This window comes from Coloeus monedula (genome assembly GCF_965178545.1).
Source record: "Coloeus monedula genome assembly, chromosome: 2".
Classification (NCBI taxonomy): domain Eukaryota; kingdom Metazoa; phylum Chordata; class Aves; order Passeriformes; family Corvidae; genus Coloeus; species Coloeus monedula.
This window is the reverse complement of record NC_138782.1, coordinates 102093293-102113489: the sequence shown is the minus strand read 5'-3', so window position 1 is coordinate 102113489 and position 20197 is coordinate 102093293. Positions and strand designations below refer to the sequence as shown.

Below are 20197 nucleotides of genomic sequence, written 5' to 3'. Positions count from 1 at the left end.
AAAAAAAAAAGGATGTTTTATTTATAGCATCATCGGACCCCATAAATGAGAAAAAAAAAAAAAGCTTCAGCCAGCCTGCCTCATACCAGCATAGACAAGTAGAAGAGGAAAAGAAAGGGAGACAGTAAATTCAAAATGGCCAAACACCACTACAGAGGCAACACATAAAGGAGATAATTTCCCCAATTTAAGTCTGTCCTTACTTATGGCACAGGCCGATATTCAGGACCAAGCTTCAGGCAGACCTTGGAGCTGTACATACTCCTCTGGACTACACACAGTCCAGACGCCTTTAAAATGCCTGTTGTGGGTATTAGAGAAATAGTCTGGTAAGTGTTGATACAGAGATCCTATGAAAACAGGTACAAAACTAGTTTCTCATTACAAATTTTGCTATTTTATAAGCTTACAAAATGTAGTAACAATTATTACAGTTCACCTTACACATCAGCACTGAAAACTTGTTAACACCATGAGTTAGAGTGACAGTTCCAGACCATTTATGATACGATTCCTTTACAATGACTGGAATTTCAAAACTGAATAAAAGAAACAAATTAAGACCACTGCCTGAGTAACTAAGGACACATTAAAAATGAAGTCTCACACAATTTTTTTCTATTAATTTTTTCATATATTTCTGACAAAAATTCTAACTGGAGTGAATATTGGCAATGTCATAGAAGTACCACTAGTGAAAAATGCTAGAGCAGTTGTGATAGACTCACACTATTTTGAAAAAAAAAATGTATTTTATATATATATTATTTATATTATTTTTTTAAACTATCACTATCCATCCAGAAGAGCCATCCTATCGCAGAACACACTAGTATATCCCTAGTCACAACACTGCCACACTTCTAAAAACCTTGTGTTGGTATTAAAACTAGAGCTCAAGGGAAGGTGAACAGTATGAAATAAGTTTCTAGAACACATACAACTAGATATTTAATGCCATGTTCCTTATTTAGGCCCTTCCCACCAGAGAACAGAAGACTGGTTTCATTTAGAGGAATACAGATGATGCTGCATCAGAAGGAGAATGATAAAAGGAAAAGGGAAAAAAAACCCCACCCCATGTTACATAAGCTTCTGGTCAGGGGAACAAAGTCAAACTTTTACTTATGCACAGCTTATTTTTTCCCCCTTTCTAATACAAAATAAATTATTCACAAGTTTTGTAGCTTTAGAAGACTGATTTTGGTAGCATTAACTTTTCTGTAACTTACTGCTCTATTAACCAGAAACAAGACCAAATTACCTCATAAAAGAATGAAATAGCATTTTAATGTTCCATTTTAACTGCCGGCCCTCACAGGTCCAGAAACACATAGGCATTACCAGTGGAAAGGCTGTCTTAGGTTAGACAAGCTATCAAATGAGAGTTTATTACATATCACAAGGAACACAGACACAAATGGTATGAATAGAAGTGGGTCAGGCTGTGTAAGTATAAAGTTAAAACCCTTAAAAAAATCCTGAAATCCATCTGTCATGAGAACGATGACAAAAATTCAGCCTTATATATCCCACACAGTAAAATAAAGATGAGCAGGAAGCAGTCTGAAACAGAGTTCCTGACCTAAGGACCTACCTATTATGAAAGAAAAAAAAAATATATGTAGAAATAGGACTTTTTAGCTTCTTTATGCAGATGAATTTAAAAGAAGTGAATTTATAACTGAGGAATCTTAAGATTTTACTAGAAAATGAGAACAGTTTGTTCTCTGCTCCTTATCAATCAGGAATGACCCAAGAGTGCCTTAACCAACTCCACTGGCCAACACAAGGATCCCAGGAGAATCAACGCCCTGTGAGGCTGCACTCCTACAGGCAATGCAGATGACTAAACAAAGAACCCACAGAAACCAGGAAAGGAAGATTCCAGAAGGACAACATCTTATAGCCATGATAAAGACAACACTAATGAGATCAGTGCATAGCATGGCTGCAAATGCCATACAAAAATATGAGGATGAAATTGAGATTAGCAGTGCTACCAAAAGGGAAACACCTCTAGGCGAGTTTCAGAGGGAAATTAAGAGGACCATGTTTGCCATGTTAAGTTAAATTAGTGGAAGAGCATCTTTCACTTTTCATACACTTACTTGCAACCTAAATTCTTTGAGATAATATTTCTCAGAGATTAATGGATGAGGGACTATTCTCACTCCTGTAAGAAGTTTTGAACTTTTCCTACTTCAAGCATAAAACCCAGAAAACTTCCTAATGTATTACATTTTTTATTATGAATATTTTGAATACAAAGAAATTATGCAAAATATTATCTGTAATACAATTAATGGATACATTATTTGTATCTATACTCTCATTTCTTAAATTGACTTTTAAGTGCTTACTCCATTTATATAACATGAATCAAAATTAAAATGTTGAAATAAAACCCTTTCTTTTATGCTTGTTACACCACAAAATGATACATAAAGTTGCCAAATAGTAGTGGATTGTGTATTGATACTAATATATTTCAACCAAAACATAGGAATGATTTATCTGTATTTTTCAATATTAAAAATAAGCTGTTTTGTCTAAGAAAAATCCTTACAGGTCAGTATTTGAGGCACTTGAGTCCTCTTGCCACAGGTGATCCAGGGAGCAGCAGTTCTGGATAGTCTGGCCAGGTGCACTTGTCCTGTGACTGAGCTTTGGGTCCTGGAGCAATCACTCAACAACTTGCTGCTATTTCATACAAATTATGCGGATATTGATGGTAAAAAAAGGCGATCTTAAGGAACACAGTCTATTTAATAATTATATGCCTCAGTCCATTTTTAACAGTTGAATTTAGCAACTGGGAGCATAATCTGATCATATGTAAGGAAAATAGGATCAAGGTTGGATGGAGCTGACCTGCTAGTTGTAGATATCTCATATACATACAAGGTGATTATGATGTGGGAACAGCTATCAGACATTCCTTACATAGAGAGAAATGCCATTTGCAGGGATGTAGGAGAACACAGGCAGTTCTTTTTTGTCTACCAATAAACTATGCTGTGCTGGATTATGGATAAGGAAATTGAGTATATGTGCATTGTTAAGCAGCTAATTTAAATAATAAAAGATGTGGAGACATACGTATGGCCTGTGGAAGACTACTATTGCTGTAGCATCATGTGCACAGCTGCCCTAAGAACACCAGATCCAAAAAGCTGTCCAGCCTGATGACCAGGACCTCTTTCACTCTTCAAACTGACACAGTTCCTTCCCAGGGGATTGCCTGTGATTGCCTGAAGGACAACGAGTAATGTCAGAGGGAGTTTTCTAGGCAGTCTGCATTGGCCTTGCTGGGCTGCAACTGATCTTTTGCATCACTAAGCAAAATAATCTGCAAAAAATCATGAACTTTCTGACACCAACTTCCCTTCCTCAGTAACCTCAAAATCTTCTATCCTTCTACGTTACCCCATCAGGACTACCAGCACCTCATGTAAAATGGACTGTAATTTTTCAGAGTTGCACTGCCTATAAGAACTGCTTCTTACAAATGTTTTATTACACACTGTGGTTCAAACATGAAAGCCAAAGAACATTAAGAACACTCAACAGTGTACTTGCATCAGAGAGTTATTCTTTTCTATATAACAGATTTAGAAAAAAATAAAATTTCAAAATAGCCTGAACAAGAGCAAAATTATTCTTAAAAATAGCAGTTTTTCAAACCCAGACTTCTGTAGGACTAGAATACTCTGAGAAGTGGAACTATGTGGTTAACCTATGGGCTATCTGGAGCAGAGGGAAGTAGTGTGTTTGTAACTTGAGACAAACTGCTTATAAAGAAATGAAGCTGGCGTTGTTTTTATTCTCTTCAATAATGAGATACATAGTAAACCTCTGATTTCTACTTACATTCAGTTATCAAGAAAATATTACATTTAATCATGTTTCAATGAAGAAGAATTATTAGCTTAGTTCTAAATTTAGTGGTTTTTTTCCTTTTAATCTAGAAACCAGGAAATAACACCTGCAGTAGCCTATGGGAATGTGAGTGTTAAAAATAGCATAGTGATAGTCCCCAGATGAACTGAAGAGGAAAAGCTTATAGAGTCTGTTTCCACAAACTCTCTCATCATCTGTCAAGCCTGCTTTTGGGTAAAATGAACTATTCAAGTTCGGTAGTTCTTAATTTCAATATCATAGGACTAAACGATTATATTTACTTGTTAAAAACATTCCTCTGCAGCAGCCTCACAAAATACACTGCCTACCTGTATTGCTCTACCAGTTGTTACTTCTTATCGCTACCTCCATAATGCAAGCAATACTTTAATGTACTAATCAATCATGTTTTTCTGGGGAAAAAAACAAACCGAAACCAACATAAGCCAAAGCTCTCCAATGCTTTAGGCTAAAAAACCCCCTGAATCCAACCAATATTTTAAAATGACTGGTAAAAATGGCAAAAAAACCCCACATTTTATAAATCAAGTGTTTTACCTTTACGTCCAGGGTATACGTTAGGGTAATATTCATAATAAAGATCAGGCTGGTCTAAATTTCCAAATGGTTCAAATTCCATTTCTGCATTTTGGAACAGATTCAGTTTTACCAGCAGTGCTAGTCTCACAAACCACAGCTAAAAATTAATATACATAAGAAAAGGGAAAGACAAAGTCTGTTATTAGCTTGAATCAAAAGCCATATCCAATACAATTTCAACTTTTCCTGATGAAAGCTGAGTAAAGAGTTTCCAAGTTACTGAAAAGAATCAGGATTTATATTAACCTGCTCTTTTACAAAGTACTTTTCATCAAATCATTAATACAAAACACAGAGGACTGATGTTTAATTGTTTGTAAAGGTACTAAGATTTTGAAGATGAAGCTTAAAAACTAGCCTGCTTCAAAATTGGAACATCTCTCTTCAAAATGAGTTAGCATGTACAAATTATCAATTTGGTATTTTAACTGTGTTTCCAACCTTATGGTATTCTTAAAATCTTTTGGTGAAACTCCATGAGCTTTATAATCACTAGGGTCAAAAACATGATTTCTCATCTGGTCACATCTGAATCACTTGCAATATTTTATTAATTTGGATTCTTATTTTCTAAGCAACATGTAATACATTTCTAACATTTGGAATCTTACTACAACATTCACAATCTAGATAGTTACATGAACTTTAGCAGAGTGAGTCTTTCAAAACAGAAAAGCATATTCCATTTTACTAGTGTAAAAACCTTTAAAAAAATAGAATCAAGATTGGATTTTACTTAATAAAACTAAGTTTGTTTTAAATGAAGGCCTATTTTACATAAGAAAACAGAAAAAGTGACCTGCTAAAATACTTAAATAACCTCAGTTTCTATGTTACAATTAGGAAAAGGAGTTTGATCATGTCAAAAAAAAAGCCAATATGAATATTGTTGGAAGAAAGTGACAAGGGCATACCTTTAAACATACCTGTAAAGAATCTGTTGTATGGCTAGCAGGCAGCCCACTTTTTTTATAGCCTTGACCATGTGCAGTTAGAAGCCGCCCACACAAATCAACTGCTGCCCTCCAGTTTTTACTGCTCTGGGAAGAAGAAAAGAGTAAGTAGCAAAATCATAAAGTCCCTAAAGTGCACAACTGCTTATGTTGCCTGCAGCAGCGACATGTGCCCATCAGTAATAATAACAAGGTCAGGAGAGCCAGCCGGTAAGAAGCAGAATGTCATTTATCAAATCTGCACATCTAATTAGGCAAAAAGGGAAATCAAGCACTAATATTACCAGATCACTAAAACAAAAGAATACACAAAATCATAAGGAATTCTAAACTTAAAGTTGTATCATGTTTATTTATATAAATGAATATACTGTAATATTCACAACTTTGTTTTCTCCTAAAAAAGGAGAAAAAATTTGCCAGCCACGTATTATCAATAATATCCAAATTACTCTACAGTCATGAAATATTCAATTCCCATTCTTATCTCACTGACTTCAGTATGTCAGATTATAACCCCTAGTACAGTTCTCTCAACAAAAATAAACTTTTCTAACATTGTCCAGATACAAAATTCTTATTAATCAAAAACAAAGAACAAGGAAGAATACAATGCATAAATGATAAATTCATAACAGTAACAACTGTTTCACCTATAAAATGTAAACATCTGAATTTCCACTGCATGACTAATTTCAAAATACTCTTAAATTTATTTTTTTATTCATAAAACAAAAACATTCCTAGTTAGACAAATCAAACTGTACTGTCACACTGTTAATCAGTTTTTCAACAGAAATATCCTAAAAATGTTTCTGCCTTGTATAGCCTGATGCAACATACCAAAAACTTAAAACACAGATTAATGCTTTACAGGTTTTAAGCTATCATACTTTTCTATTATACAGAGGTTTTCAAGGGACATGTATCCAGCAGGTCATTCTAAAGAAAATACATCTTATTCCTGAAAGTAGTATTTTTTCCAAATAGTTTCTTAATACATAAAAAATATAAATGTAATAGAAAAGAGTCATGTTGTCTGATGAAATGTAAAGGAATAAAATACATTTATACTGGTGCTTGCAAAGTTCAGACACTAACCTTGAATTGGTATTTTATTAAATTCTCTCCAATATTTTAGAAAACATGTTGATACAGCAAACAGTCAAAAATCAGTAATAACAACTGAAGACTTTCCATGCTTTCTGACCCCCACTTTGCAGCTACACAGGCTGCAAACAGGTCACTATAGAGACCACCATGCACTAACCACCTCTCCTCTGCATTGTCAAATGCCAGATGAAGTTGAGTTCCACTGGAAATGCAGAAGTTGGCTGACAGCAAGACCATGAAACAGCACGGCAGACTCTGAGCCATCTATGCTCTTTTGGAAGAGCACGAATTGATAATGCATTTATAACATCCTTCAACATTTATCTGTATCAACTTAGAGAAGCAGAAAGATACTGACATGGATTACCTGAAATTCATTCAACTTCTCAAGAGACAAACTAAATTCTTATTATCCTTAGAACAGGAGCAAACACAGACTCTAAAACTGCTAAACTTTTCATCCCAAATGAGAGTTAGGATCCAAAAATAATAACGGATCATTTATGACCAATTTAGTTGTTACAATCTTTTAAATTCTATTTCAGGCATGGACAAAAAGTACTTTATAGAGCAAGACAGACAAGAAAAGCAAGTCTGACAGTCATTGTGAAAACAGTCCTTGTTGGAAAATGAAACACAATATTTGCAATGATTTCAAAATTGGAGCTGCCTCCTGGTCATGGAGCATAATTCTATGTGGAAGCTTAATAAAAGGCTGCTGGCAGTACAGCTTCATTTCAAATTAACTGCACACATTATTGTACCAGACTTAAGAGTTGCCAGTCCACCAGAAATCTTTATCCATTTTAAACATCCCTCAAAACCTTGCAGGTCACTTTCGTGCCTCCTATGGTCTACAATCCCACAGTTCTAAAAATCTGGGTCCCCTGTACCTGAATTTTGTTTGTAAGTTTTAAGTAGAGACCCAAGGCAAATACGGACACTACAGCTTCAGATATAGCATAAAAAATACTGAAGAACGTTCTCAAAGACAAAAATAATTATTCTGTGATGATCAGGACATGGTTGTCTAGATGTAATTGTGTGAAAACACTAATTTCTCTAAGTCAACCAAATATTATTACTAAATAGTTCACTAACACAGCAGCAGCCTGCAGAAGAGAACTTCTCTCCACACAACATTAATTATCTTTCCATTCCCCCCAAAAGCATGGAGCTGTTGTTGTTTTAACGAAAGCCAGCAGCTTGGATGATTTCTGTACTTTTTGAACACTATTAGACTAGATGTTTATCTTGTGAAAGGATTTTTTTAATCCATATACATAACCAAAAATTAAAACCCCAAAACATCTCAGTACTGATGACTGTACACACATCAAAGCTAGCCAAGCAGATCAGCCACCCAACACACAATGCATTATTCCTTGCAGAACTGCTCTGTTCTTCAAAAAACCCCAGAAGTCCTTGGGGAGGTTTACATACAGACAGCAAAACTGCATAGCAAAACAGATTTCAAATGTAATTCTTCTGTCAAGCAAAGAGAGGCACATGGACTGGAAATCTACAGAAAATGTGTTCAATGATGAAAAGGGAATTCCTCTGATACACAATTTATAACATTATTCAGTGTCTCAGGAAAACCACTGAAATTTTATCCAACAAATAGATGCTTCTTAGTGAAGAAATGCAACGTCTTCCCAAAAGCACACATCTACAATTTGCGCTACTTGTGTCTCCCACCATCTCTCAACTCAACTACAAAAATGTAGGAAATTGCTCACTGATTTAGAAACAAAAGAACAATCCCATCCCCTATTTTTAAGAATAATTCATAACTTATTACAGTGAATATGTATGTCATACCACTGTATCCATGTTTGTTATATCCGAAAATACATGCAAAAGCACAACACTAATCATGTGCAAAAATAACAGTACATGACTTTTTTAAAATAGACTCAAAGGGAGTCATTAACTCTACATGTAACACCATTAAAGTGATTAAAATGTCCTCCTCCACTAGCTATGACATGCTTCTCCCCTGTAAATTACATTGGCAGGGCACTTACACATCAGTTAAGAAAATGTAGTTAGTAACCCTTTCCTGGTCTAGCAGCCTGCAGAAATTATTCCATATTTAGAGCAAACATTACATATTTACAGTGGCAAGATACGGCAGTCTTTTTTCAAGTACAATTTTCAAGTAACCACAAGTGGTGTAAGTAACAAAAAATCCTACACCTACAGATTGCCTCCTTGCTTTACTGCCTTGGGCCTAAAAGCTTTAGCATTACTCTTCTGAAGCTTAAGAGCATGCCCAAAGCAAAAACAGTATCAGCAGCAGCATTGTAATTAAGGTACAAGATGGTCTGCCACATAAAAGAACATCTTGCATAGACACTGCTAGCGGGCTAAATAGAAAAGCATTTCCCATACATCAAAAATTCTCTTCTGGAAGATGGAAAGTAAGCGTGAAAAAAAAGTTTTTCCTACTTAAGACACTGGTGGGTACAAGACTATTTCATAAGATTATTTCCCTCTCTCAAGTCAAGCAAAACTTTGAGATAAACAGAAAACACATGTCTAGGATGGAGATCACAATCTGTTTTTTCATGTTTAGGTTTTGAAATTACCTCTGAACTCCTTAAATAGTGCTTGCAAAGACCTCCTACAGTATTCCTAACATGACAAAAAAGTTGTCTCTTTTGGAGCTTCACATGTAAAGTCACATGATTAAATTAAAAGATGTTAAATACTAAAAACAGCCTGTCCTGATAAATCCTCACTACTTTTCCTCAGCAATTTTTCATCCATTTTTTCAAAAATAAAGTAAGTGCAAAATACCTTGTTATGTCATCAGATAAAATAAGGCTCAGTCATGCAAAAGTAATGAGTTTTATACAGGAACACAATGGTTAAAGGAACAAGGCAATGTTTACAATGCTGTTAGATGCAACTATTTCCAGGACAGAAATCTTTACAATAATGAAAGGATTAAGTTAAGCTTTCCTTTGGAAGTAATTTGCTTTGGTTTTCTGCACTGAAGTAAAAAATTAAGCAGCTGAAATTATCGTATCAGTCTGGTTTGACATTTACAACTTTTATGTCTTTTTGTAAAACATTCAGATGAAAACATAAATATATACACAGATAAACAGAAACATTATTAAAATCTGTTTTGCAACCATCTGCATTACATAAAAACTCAGTCACTTAAAATAATTTTTTGTAACTTTTGCATATAAAGAAAGGTTTGCGATGTGATTTAAAGGCAATTAATTAAACCCCAGTGTCATTTCCATTAAAAACTACTGTAGTTTGGCTAGTACTATTGAATGATAGTATATCATGAATAGACTAATATACAGATTTTTTTTCCAGTTTCTCCTCAGTCAGTAGCTCCCAATTATCTTGAGAGAAACACAATATTAAATATATATGATGATTGTTACTTACAATTAGCTGTTTCAAGCCTACAAATGACTGCTCTACAGAGTTGGCATTTAAAACTTGTCTCTTCACTGCAGCCTGCTCCCCCAAGAAGCGAAGCATTAAGTCTTTTACCGCATCTCCCTTGGTGTTCATGGAACAGAAAAAGAAAACAGATAACAAGACTATTTAAAACATTATTTCGGAAAAAAAAAATGCAGAATTAAAACTGAGCAAAAGAGTTCTTTCCTCTAAAGAAATACATATTCTCCAGTATGTTAGGTGTGAAATAAACATAACTGCACATGAATATACAGCACTGGAATGAAAACTTCTACATTTACTCCACATAATTTACTATACTTTTTCTCCATGTATAGGTTTCGGTTAGCACTGACACATTCAGGTTAATTTGCTTCTTATACTGCTATCGTTCACAGATCTTATAAAATACTCCTCAAAGATCTTATAAAAACCAGAAAGTTTTACAGGTTTTTGTAATGTATGTTAACATTGAAAGGTGCAATCTACTGATCTAAGATAAACATGCACATGATAAGCTAGCCTTAAATATCCAGAAAATAAACTTTGAGAGATCATAAACCAAAGTAAACAGCAACCCTTCAACAAGTGTTTTAAATTTCAAAAGAACTAGCTGCAGGCATCAGTCAGAGAAACTGTGTTATCTGACCTCAATAGCTTTTTGCCCAAAAAGAGGGTGAACTGCATATAGTAACAGTAGAGCTTAGCTATGACACAGAGAATTGACATTAAGTGTTTCAATTTTCCCCATGGACAGTGATAGGAAACATAGTTGTGTTTTCTGTCTAGTTTCTTAAGCAATGAGATTGCAACTCTTTTTTCACTACATGGAAATTTTTTACCTCTAATGATGTCACTCATCCTATGAATAAACAACGTATCTGCCTCTCAGATAGAAGAGCCCGAAGAATTAAGAAACGACAGTGTGTGCGAAATGACATAAATACAGAAGAATTTTTAATCCCCCTGATAGTACTTTGGATCCAACAGTCCTCTGGTGTAGAAAAAAGTACAAATGAATGCAATGAAACAAAGGACAATGACAGAAGACAGCAACTCATGAAAAAAGGCATAATGGAAAGAGCATAAAAAGCAGCACTCAGATTTGTTCTGACACTTGGAGAACACTCGTACAATCTTCACCATACACAACCCAAGACAGTTTAAAAACGAATGGTTTTTAAATGATTGTCAAAAAGTAGCATACAGCTGAAATAAAAATCATTCAGTATTTTTCTTGGTGTGATTTATCCACATAAAACTTGTCTTACAATACACTTTCTGAGCAAGCAAGCCAAAATATAAAGTCCCAAGCTCTTCGACACATCCCATGAAATTTCAGTCCTTCCCTGAAGCACACCTAGAGTTCACTCATTGCAAATGCATTTTTCAACCAACTTCTGTCTCCACTGCATGTAGCTTGGTTTAACATCTTGCATTAACATTCGGCATTAGCAAACTATTCATACCAAAGCTATACAAACCTTGTCGGAAGCTGCTTTAACATTGAAAACATACCTCCCACAATGTTTCAGTTAACATTTCAAGTACTCTACAATTACAGTTTCATTAAATACACAATTTACAATACTATGGAACAATGATACCAAACTAGGGGATGTCAAGTCAGTCACGGCATGCACTCAGGCCACGGAAAGGCAGTAAGTGAAAGTGAGGAAAGTTTTCTAAACACAAAGCACTTCAAAACTTGTTCCTGTGGACATGTCTAGGAGACTCTTATAAATTATAAACAATGAAGAAACCAGTAGGAATGCCCTTTAATTCCACTGATGATTTTACATCAGGTCTTTTGTAGAAATACATCACATAGACATTGCCAAACATCTTCTTTTCAATTATGTACTAAATGGTAGATCTGCATATATGCACGAGCACAGATTTAGGGAATCATCAGCAGAAACAAGCCTTTAATCCTTGACTGGACTGAGGAAGGTGAAAGAGAACTATTCTAAAAAAGGAAGCTTGCAAAAAGGAGACCACCATCCTTGTAGATTGCAGAAGGGATCATTCATTCTGTCCAACCGATTAGCTGTCAGGAGAGAAAGTGCACACTGGAATAACTCATCAAGGTCTAAGCGGTATTTTGGGCAGGACTGGAGGAGGAATAGCTTCCTCTTACAGTGTTTTCTTTCGTGCTAATTATTTGGCTCTGTGATAACAAACACATGTTTTAAGATAAAGTTAACCCAAGAAGCAGCAGTAGCATTTCATATGTCTAAACTGGTATTTACTGCTTGTGAACGAAACCCAAGATTTTTCAGATAATGCATCTATAAATCTGGACCTGATTCACTCCAGAAACTTTTCTGCTAGCTCCTGCAGATTGAGAAGTTACTGCAGACTGCTCTCTGCTTGTATTTGACTATTGACTGATGGTCCTTGTTATGCATAATTAAAGTATCCAAACCCTCAACACCATCTATCTAAACAACAATTCTATTATCCAGAGGCACAGATATCAAAGAGTAGGATTAGCCTGTTTCAAGAAAACCCAAAATATTATGATGGTTAGCCTGGCTGAGCAGCCAGGATAAAACAGCTTCATGAGAAATCCTGAGCAAATCTTGAGATCTGAGTAAAATTTCTCAAATTCTGAAAAGAATGCTTTATGGCTTCTCATCAGTTCGAAATTGATAGAAGACAAAAAATTACTATATTGTTTGCTTTACGATCTCCTCTAGAGTTTTTAATTTTGGGGTTATCCCTTCCCAGCAGCTTGCTGCAGCACTCAATCTTTCTCACAGGTTATACCTTTCCATTGCTTAGGGAAGATAGAAATGATGCAATTTCAGTCAGTGTTAACATTATTTAGACCACTGTGAACATGAGTGAAAAATGTTATTTCCCACTTGACCACAACAGTGAATTCCACAAAGAAAGCTGTCTGCTATTAAGACTCTGTAGCACAGCTTAGAGGGCTTGTATATATTCCAAATGTGAGCACTAACTTGGAGAAACAGAAATAAAGTACTTAAAAATACAACCAGCTTCGGCTTCTGTGGAAACTGTCAACACCGGTTTTCAATGTACCAAACAAACGTCACTATGAATAAACCAGATCTGGTTTTAGCCTCTTCCTGTACAAGGCAGCAGTGACACTGCATTTTCTAATTAGGACTGAAGTAATACACACAAGGCGACCATCAGCAACAACGTGAACCACTATGATACAGATTACTGGACAGCTCTTCTACAGTATTTCTAAAAATAATCATAGACAAAGATACAGTAATAGACTCTTACCTGGATATTATCGAATTTTAATCCAGGCATGGTGAGATTCTCTTTATCTATGAACACGGCACTGTACTGTTGTGTGGCAACTGAAATGAGAACATTTCTTGTTTCCTCACTAGGAATCCAAGCATCATTTCTTCTATCTAATTCACTCATATTTAAGGCTGTGGCAAATGGGTCATCACTCCCAGCAAAAACAGCTTGGATTTGTGAGAATGGCTTGGGGGATTGAGTTATTTCTAGAGATGATGGAGGACCATCTGCTTCAGGTCTCCCATTTTGCATGGGGAAGGTAGGGTTGGATGAAGAACCACCTCCACCATTAGAAAGAGAGGACATTTGCTCTGGAACTGAAGAGCTTGCATTGGGATTACTAACAGAAATAAAACTGGATGTGGTAAATGAATCAAAAAAATCAGAAGCTAAAGTATTAGTGTTAACAGTGTCGCCAAAGAACTTGCTTAGACTAGGACTTGGTTGAACCACCTGTGGATTAGACTTCACTGGAGTCTCTATTATACTACTAAAACTAGGGGATTTTACCATCTGAGGCTCAAAACCGTCAGGTAGGAATAACTGTGGCTGGGTACTAGGATTGTTTGCTTGGCTGAAGATGGTACACACAGGAATGGGCTCAGCCTCAGAAGATGGTGTGGTAGTATTGGGTGACAAAATTTGGTCCTCAGGTTTGCTTTCATCAATATTATTTGGTTTTGCTTCAACAGGAACATTGTTTCCCAACTTTGGATTGTCCTTAACTGCTTCCTGAATTGAGTCTTCCTTTAAAGACGCCTGATCATCTGTTCCAATATCGGAAAAGTCTTTAGGAGTTTCTTCATGTTCAGTTTCACTCTCATTACTTAAAAACTCTTCTTTATCCACTTCTGCTTGTGTTTTTTTATTATCTTTAGCTTCCATTTGGTCTACAATCTCCTGAAGACAACCAAGTTCACCTGTGTCATCTTCACTGTTGTTTGGAGAATCTGAAATAATGACACTCTCCATCATTTGCTCATTAAGTTTATCTGCAAAATTATTTGAATCCTCTGATACAGTTTCATTCCCTTCAGACTCAAATTCATCTCCACCAAGATCGATGGTTTCCTCATGAAAGAGAATTTCTTCCTGAGTTTTCTGCTGAACTACGTCTCTGCTGTCATCTTCATCTGAGGTGCTCTTCGCATCCTTAGCATTGCTTTCATTAAGTTCCATAGTAACTAAAGGAGAAGCCCCCACCAGAACAAGAATTAGTTTTATTACTTGTATATCACTCAGGTGTCAAAGTGAAACTCCTAAGTATCATACAAATACTGAAATTTTTGCTTTAGAAACTAAGTAATTTCATTATTTCACATCTTCCCTCTGACATTTTTCATTTAACGTCTAACCGCAGAGTTAATTCTGAAAATATTTTCTCTTTATCCTTTCTGCAAGTCGTAAAACTATTTAGATTGAAGAGCAAATACCTGCCACTAAACACAGATGAAACAATATCATAGAATCACATCAGACAATAGTTTGGTTTGTAAGGGAACCTTACAAGATCATCTGATTCCAAGCCCCCTGCCATGGGCAGGGACACCTTCCACTAGACCAGGTTGCTCAGAGCCCCATCCAACCTGGCTTTGAACTCCTTCAGGGTTGAGAGCTCTCGAACCTCCCCTGACAACCTGTTCCAGTGACTCAGTATTTGCTTCCCTGGCCGCAAAAACCCGCTAGGTCCCGGTTTCAGCAAAGGGAAGCGTGAGTTCAGGGCTATCTCCAGCGCAGGCAACCGAGCACGGGCCAGCTAAGCAGGAGGAGCGCTCGGCGGCGGCAGCAGCGCCGCTTACGAACCCCCGCAGCCCCGGGCTGGGCTCGGCGCAGCCTCCGGCGCCACCGTGGCCTCCCCAGTCCGGAACACCCGCGGCGGGGGTGGGCCCGGCCCCTGCCGGCGCAGCCCCGAGGCCACCTCAGCGGCCACCCACCCACCCGGAGGCCCGTCAGCTGCGCGGCCACGGCATGGCACGGCACGGCACGCCGTGCCACCCCATCCCATCCCATCCCATCCCATCCCATCCCATCCCATCCCATCCCATCCCATCCCGTCCCGTCCCGTCCCGTCACCTCCGAGCCACCGCCGCTCCCCCCGCACAGCGCCTGCGCAAGGGCCGGACAGGGCGGGGCTGCGCGCGCGCAGCTCCCGGAAGCGGCCGACGACGGGCCGCGCCGAGGGCCAGAAAGCATTGTAGGCGACTGGGGGTGTTTGACTGCGCTGGGGGGGTCGCGATGGAGGACGATGCGCCGGTGATTTACGGGCTGGAGTTCCAGGTGAGCGTGAGGCGAGATTAAGGGAGGGTTGGCAGGTGCCGGTCCTGCTTCTGCGAAGGCGGTGGCCGCGGGGTCGGGTGTGTGTAGAGAGGCAGGGGAGAGCCCGCCCGGGGGAGACCGGCGTCCTTCCCCGAGCCGGGACCGGGGGCACCACGGGCACCGCCGGGTTGTGGTGGCTTTTGGCAGCTGCGTTGGGGTGTTTAAGGGTGGCTGGACAGCGGCCGGGAGTCGGTCTCTCCTCCCAAACGCGCTGTTTGCAGGTGCGGGGCCCGGGCAGGGCTCCTCGTCCCCGTTGTGCCGGGGGTCTCCTGCCCGGGCACCGCTCCCTGCTCCGCCTCCGGAAAAGACTTTGTCTGGCGCTGGAGTGGTACGAAAGTACTGTCAAAGACATCCTTGATTCTGCCTTGTCAGAAAAAAAAAAATTAAAAATTGTTTTTCTGACAAGAGAGCATGAAACTGTTCCCAGTAAATTACGAATTTTAGTTGGATATACCCAACCGTAAATCTGCATGAACTTTGTGGGACCTCCCTGTGAGGTCTATGTATGTGCCTTTGTCCCATGGGACAAATCTGTCCATCATATCAGTATTATGGCTGTAAGGAAATGGAACTGTCTAACTTAGAAACTTACTGATCATCTTCTTAGAGGAACACAGGTGGTGTGTTTAATGAGGTTTCTGTAAGTTCTGGGAAAGCAGAGTCAGAGGGACCCTAGTTCATTCTTCCTCCACTAAGGGCTTTACTCAGCTGTTGTGTGTTCTCTTTGGCAACAGCTGGCTTATCATCACTAGCCTTTATAGCAGTAATACCTGCAGAAGAAAACCAGCACCTCCTAACAAAGCAATTCATTCTACAGTAGATGTAGTAATATAAATATCTACACGTGCACTTTTTTTTTTGGCACCTTTGCTAAAGTGTTCTTGAAGATTAGTGTACAAAGGCTCTTTGTAACAAATGTTCTGCATACTGAGTAGTGTGCTCTGTAGTCCTGACTATACCAGTAGCTTTCATTAGCAAATTTTGTATTTGTTTGGTTGTCCTCTTGTATAGGAGCTGCTCCATAGTATACACCTGCCCTAAATGTTGAATCTGCTGAAGTCTGATAAAGTCTGATAGCATGCTGTCTGTTTTGTATGGTAGTATTTTGTGATTGGCTAGACATGGCTGTAGCTCATACTTCAAAATTAATGAAACTTATACTTAAATCTCTTTTGCAGAACAGAATATATGTTCTGTATTTAATAAAATTCATAGTGCCTTTCTAGAAGGTCACATATAATTCATCTTCCAAAAATTTGAGGAAGCTACTGTGTGTTGTCTGGGACCTTCATGGACCTGTGTACCCTGCCCCCCCCCAAACCATATATCTCCCACAGACTTCTTCTCTCCTTTGAAGTACGTAACTTGTTGGAGTTGTCTGGCAGTAGGATAAAGCAAAAGGATGAGGTAAAGTAGCTGTAATGAAAGGAAATTACTGTTAATACAGATCACTTAGGGAGAGAGTGAGGAAAGAAGAGATGATTTATGGGTAAGTCAGAAAGGGAGCGTAGAGATGAAGGCTCTGTTTCTGATCTCCATTAACTCCCAGTGTGGCTTTAAAACAAATTGCATCTCTGTGCTTTTTGAAAGTGGAGAGACACTAATAGAAACTTAAACCGAGAACTTATCTGGTTTTTCCAACTTGCATCTGTACGTCTTATAAGAAAGATTATTATTTTTTTAAACATCATTTCTTCTGTGTTGCTAGATAAGAATGGTTAGTTGCATCATCACAATTACCTCTTTTTGTCTGAAGGCATCTCTTCAGACTAATTTTTCAGCCAAGTTTTAAAGATTTTGTCTTAGCTTCTTATGTTTGGGCTCCAGCAGTCAGTAAAAGTCCATCTTTGGCCACTGGTGGAAAAAGTATAGTTGTGTAGATGTGCTTTTCATCTGATCTAATGTGACCATATTTGTAGGAACATAAAGCTAATTCCTCCTAGGTGCTATCCACCAACTACCTTAAAATTATTTCTGCAAGGTTTCTGTTTGTTTCTGTGTGCAGAATGTGTTCTGATGTATTGGCATACATAAGGTCACTCAGAGTAATGAATAAATACATTTTTCTCTTGTTTAATCTCTTAGGTTTGTCTGTGAGCTATATGAACATTGTACAGACAAGCAAATTATGTGTGACTTTTAGGGTGTATGACTCTTTTTGTGACTTTTAAAAAGACAGTCTCACCATAGTTGCTCTGTCTGACTGCAGTGGGAATGAGAAGATTACAGTGGATGGTGAACGAAAATATGATATACTGCTTGAATTAAGGTACTGAGTGATGTGGCTGTGGCTCATGATGATGAATACAAAGCAACAGCAGCAGCTGCAGAACATTTCAATACCAAGGTGGTTCTTCTAAAAGGAACCTTGGTAGAATTCATCAATATCCTCAATTATAAGAATGCGATGAATGAGGTCCCAGGACTGTTGTTAAGTCCTGGTTTTTGTCAGTGAAATTATGTCTTTCTTGTCCTGTGTAGGGTTGTCCTGGGCTTTACTGTGTAACCTGGAGTACCTGGTATGTTTACCCTGTGTTGAATTCAACACAGGCTTTCATTTTCAGGGAGTCACAATTTTCCCCATGTTTTTCTTGAGGGTTTAAACAGTGACATTTTGAGCAGGTGTGAAAGCACCCCTGAACATCTCAAAATACATTATTTGCCTGAGTTTAAGATTGGCTGGATAATGTTTATAGCCCTGGGAATGAGCAGTGTGGAGTGGTGCTTTCTGGGATAGGTATTTGGTTCAAGCCTACAGCTTGCTTGTTTAGAAGTATGCAGAAGCCAGCCAACATCATGGGATGAGGGAAGAGGAACATGGCTTATGCCAGAGAGTGATCATTTTGGAGCATGTGTTTGGCGCATTTAATGGCTTTTGGAGATACCACAACACTGAGCTAAATTTCAGCATGCTGGGTACTCCTACTAGAAGTTGCATGTCAAAAGTACGTAGACTTGCGAGGGAAAAGGATAATGAGCAGGAGGCAAGAACGGCAGAAAGCCACCTGGCTGAGCACAGGGCTGTGCTGTGCCTGGGCAGCTCCAGCAGCACCCTGAGATAGGGTCTGGCTGAAGCAGGGTTGAAAAAGTGTACTAATGCTTTGATAGAGTTAGTGTTCTGCATTGTGGTTGTCGTGCTTCTTGAATAAGCAGTACTTGGCCCATTTTGTGTTGTCTGTTAGTTGTTAACAGGTTTAATTAATCTGAACAGAGACTATTGATTTTTAGGACTTGCCTGCTTGCAAGAGTAAGATGAAACTTAATTTCTCTAAAACCAAATGTGTTTTCTTATAGTAAGAAACTTAGTGCAAAATAGCAACTGAAATAGGTTGTAGAAGACCTGTGACCAATGTGTGTATACCTATTGTCATCAGTATGTATTGAGAATAGCTCAACTGACTTACCTGTGATGGAGTAAAAGCCAGGTATAGATTTACTAGAAGTGGTAAAATGGGTTTTCCTAGGAAAATGTGTGTCATCTGTGAGCTACCCAGGGAAACCTGTGCCGACTTTCAGACTCGCTGTGTTCCCAGTATGGGAGTGCAGAGCCTATCACTCCTATTGGCAGTGGTGTTCTCTTCCCTGGGGGAAGCTCTTGTGGTCTCCAGTGGGTTCAGAGAGACTGGCCAAAGCAGAATGTACATAATAATTTTGGTCCAGCTTTAGCAAAGTCTTTGGAAGATTTACTTTGAAAATTGAATCAGTTTAAGAAACTGCATAATAATGTCATACTAAAATTCCTAGCTTTTGTGTCAGTTCTCTTTCTTCTCTAAGATTACTTGCCTCATGAGTGCCAATCCTGTATATTTTAAACCTTTGTGGTTTAAAGTGTTAGTAGAGGAACAAAAGTTGCTAAGTGGCAAAGCTCTCTTCACTAATCCCCCAAAGATTTTCATAATGCATGAAGTAGAACAGTTGGAAAGTATTTTTTTAGGACCCTCAAGCAATTAGTAGGATCTTCCTAATGTTAGGTATGGTACAGAGAAATGACAATATAAAGATACAGCTAGGTGAACTTGAAGGAACTTTTACATGATGATTGTTACCTTCACAACAAATGAATGGGTTTTCTGAGGATTGTGCTATGCAGGTCTTTGTATGCGGGTTACATTTGTTGTTGTGAGGGTTTACAGAATCTGTCAGTCTTTGGAATAGGGTCAGTGCACTAAATACATCAGTGATGGGAATTCTTATGCTGTGAGAGACTTGGGGAAAGCAGCTGTCTGAGAGCATTGAAGGTCACCTGGGCATGTGTGCTGCCAACCTTTTCACTGATAGTCACTGCAGCTTATTAGAGTCACTGAGAGGGTCTCCTACTGTGGTGGGAGAAACAAGGCTGTCTTACCTAAGGATAAATCAAAGTGTACTTACTTGAAAATTGAAATTGTGCCAGAAGGCAAAAATAACATTCATGACATTAGCAGCCTGGGGCTTGTCTGGGGAGGGCAGGGAACTTGTATTTTGCCTCCAGAATGAGGCATCAGCAAATCCAGCTCCCCACCGCAAGTTGCAGTACACTAGTTCTGGTTTTCAGCATAAGCAGATGGTCAAATAACTTTAAATTCAGATTTAGGGATTGCAAGCCAAAT

General features: G+C 38.3%; 2 protein-coding genes across 4 annotated transcripts in view; one reads left to right on the top strand and one right to left on the bottom strand.

Moving 5' to 3' along the window:
• The window catches only part of TRAPPC12 (trafficking protein particle complex subunit 12), a 48776-nt gene extending 33390 nt beyond the window's left edge, over positions 1-15386 (bottom strand). For 2 of the 3 annotated variants that reach the window (XR_014227205.1, XM_082300164.1), the window contains exons 1-5: positions 15366-15386; positions 13266-14476; positions 9987-10103; positions 5430-5543; positions 4462-4600 (exon numbers count right to left, since the gene is read on the bottom strand). Coding sequence is in view for 2 of the 3 variants with exons in the window: in XM_082300164.1 (XP_082156290.1) it covers positions 4462-4600; positions 5430-5543; positions 9987-10103; positions 13266-14471 (1576 nt within the window). In the remaining variant the exon portion in view is untranslated. Of the gene's footprint in view, positions 1-4461; positions 4601-5429; positions 5544-9986; positions 10104-13265; positions 14477-14878; positions 14966-15365 lie in introns of those variants that run through there. The other variant, XM_082300165.1, reaches the window with a different exon arrangement.
• A 72-nt stretch (positions 15387-15458) lies between these two features.
• EIPR1 (EARP complex and GARP complex interacting protein 1) overlaps positions 15459-20197 on the top strand; it is a 75570-nt gene continuing 70831 nt past the window's right edge. The window contains exon 1 of the mRNA XM_082299526.1: positions 15459-15569. Within this exon, the coding sequence (XP_082155652.1) occupies positions 15528-15569 (42 nt within the window). The 5' untranslated portion in view covers positions 15459-15527. The remainder of the gene's footprint in view (positions 15570-20197) is intronic.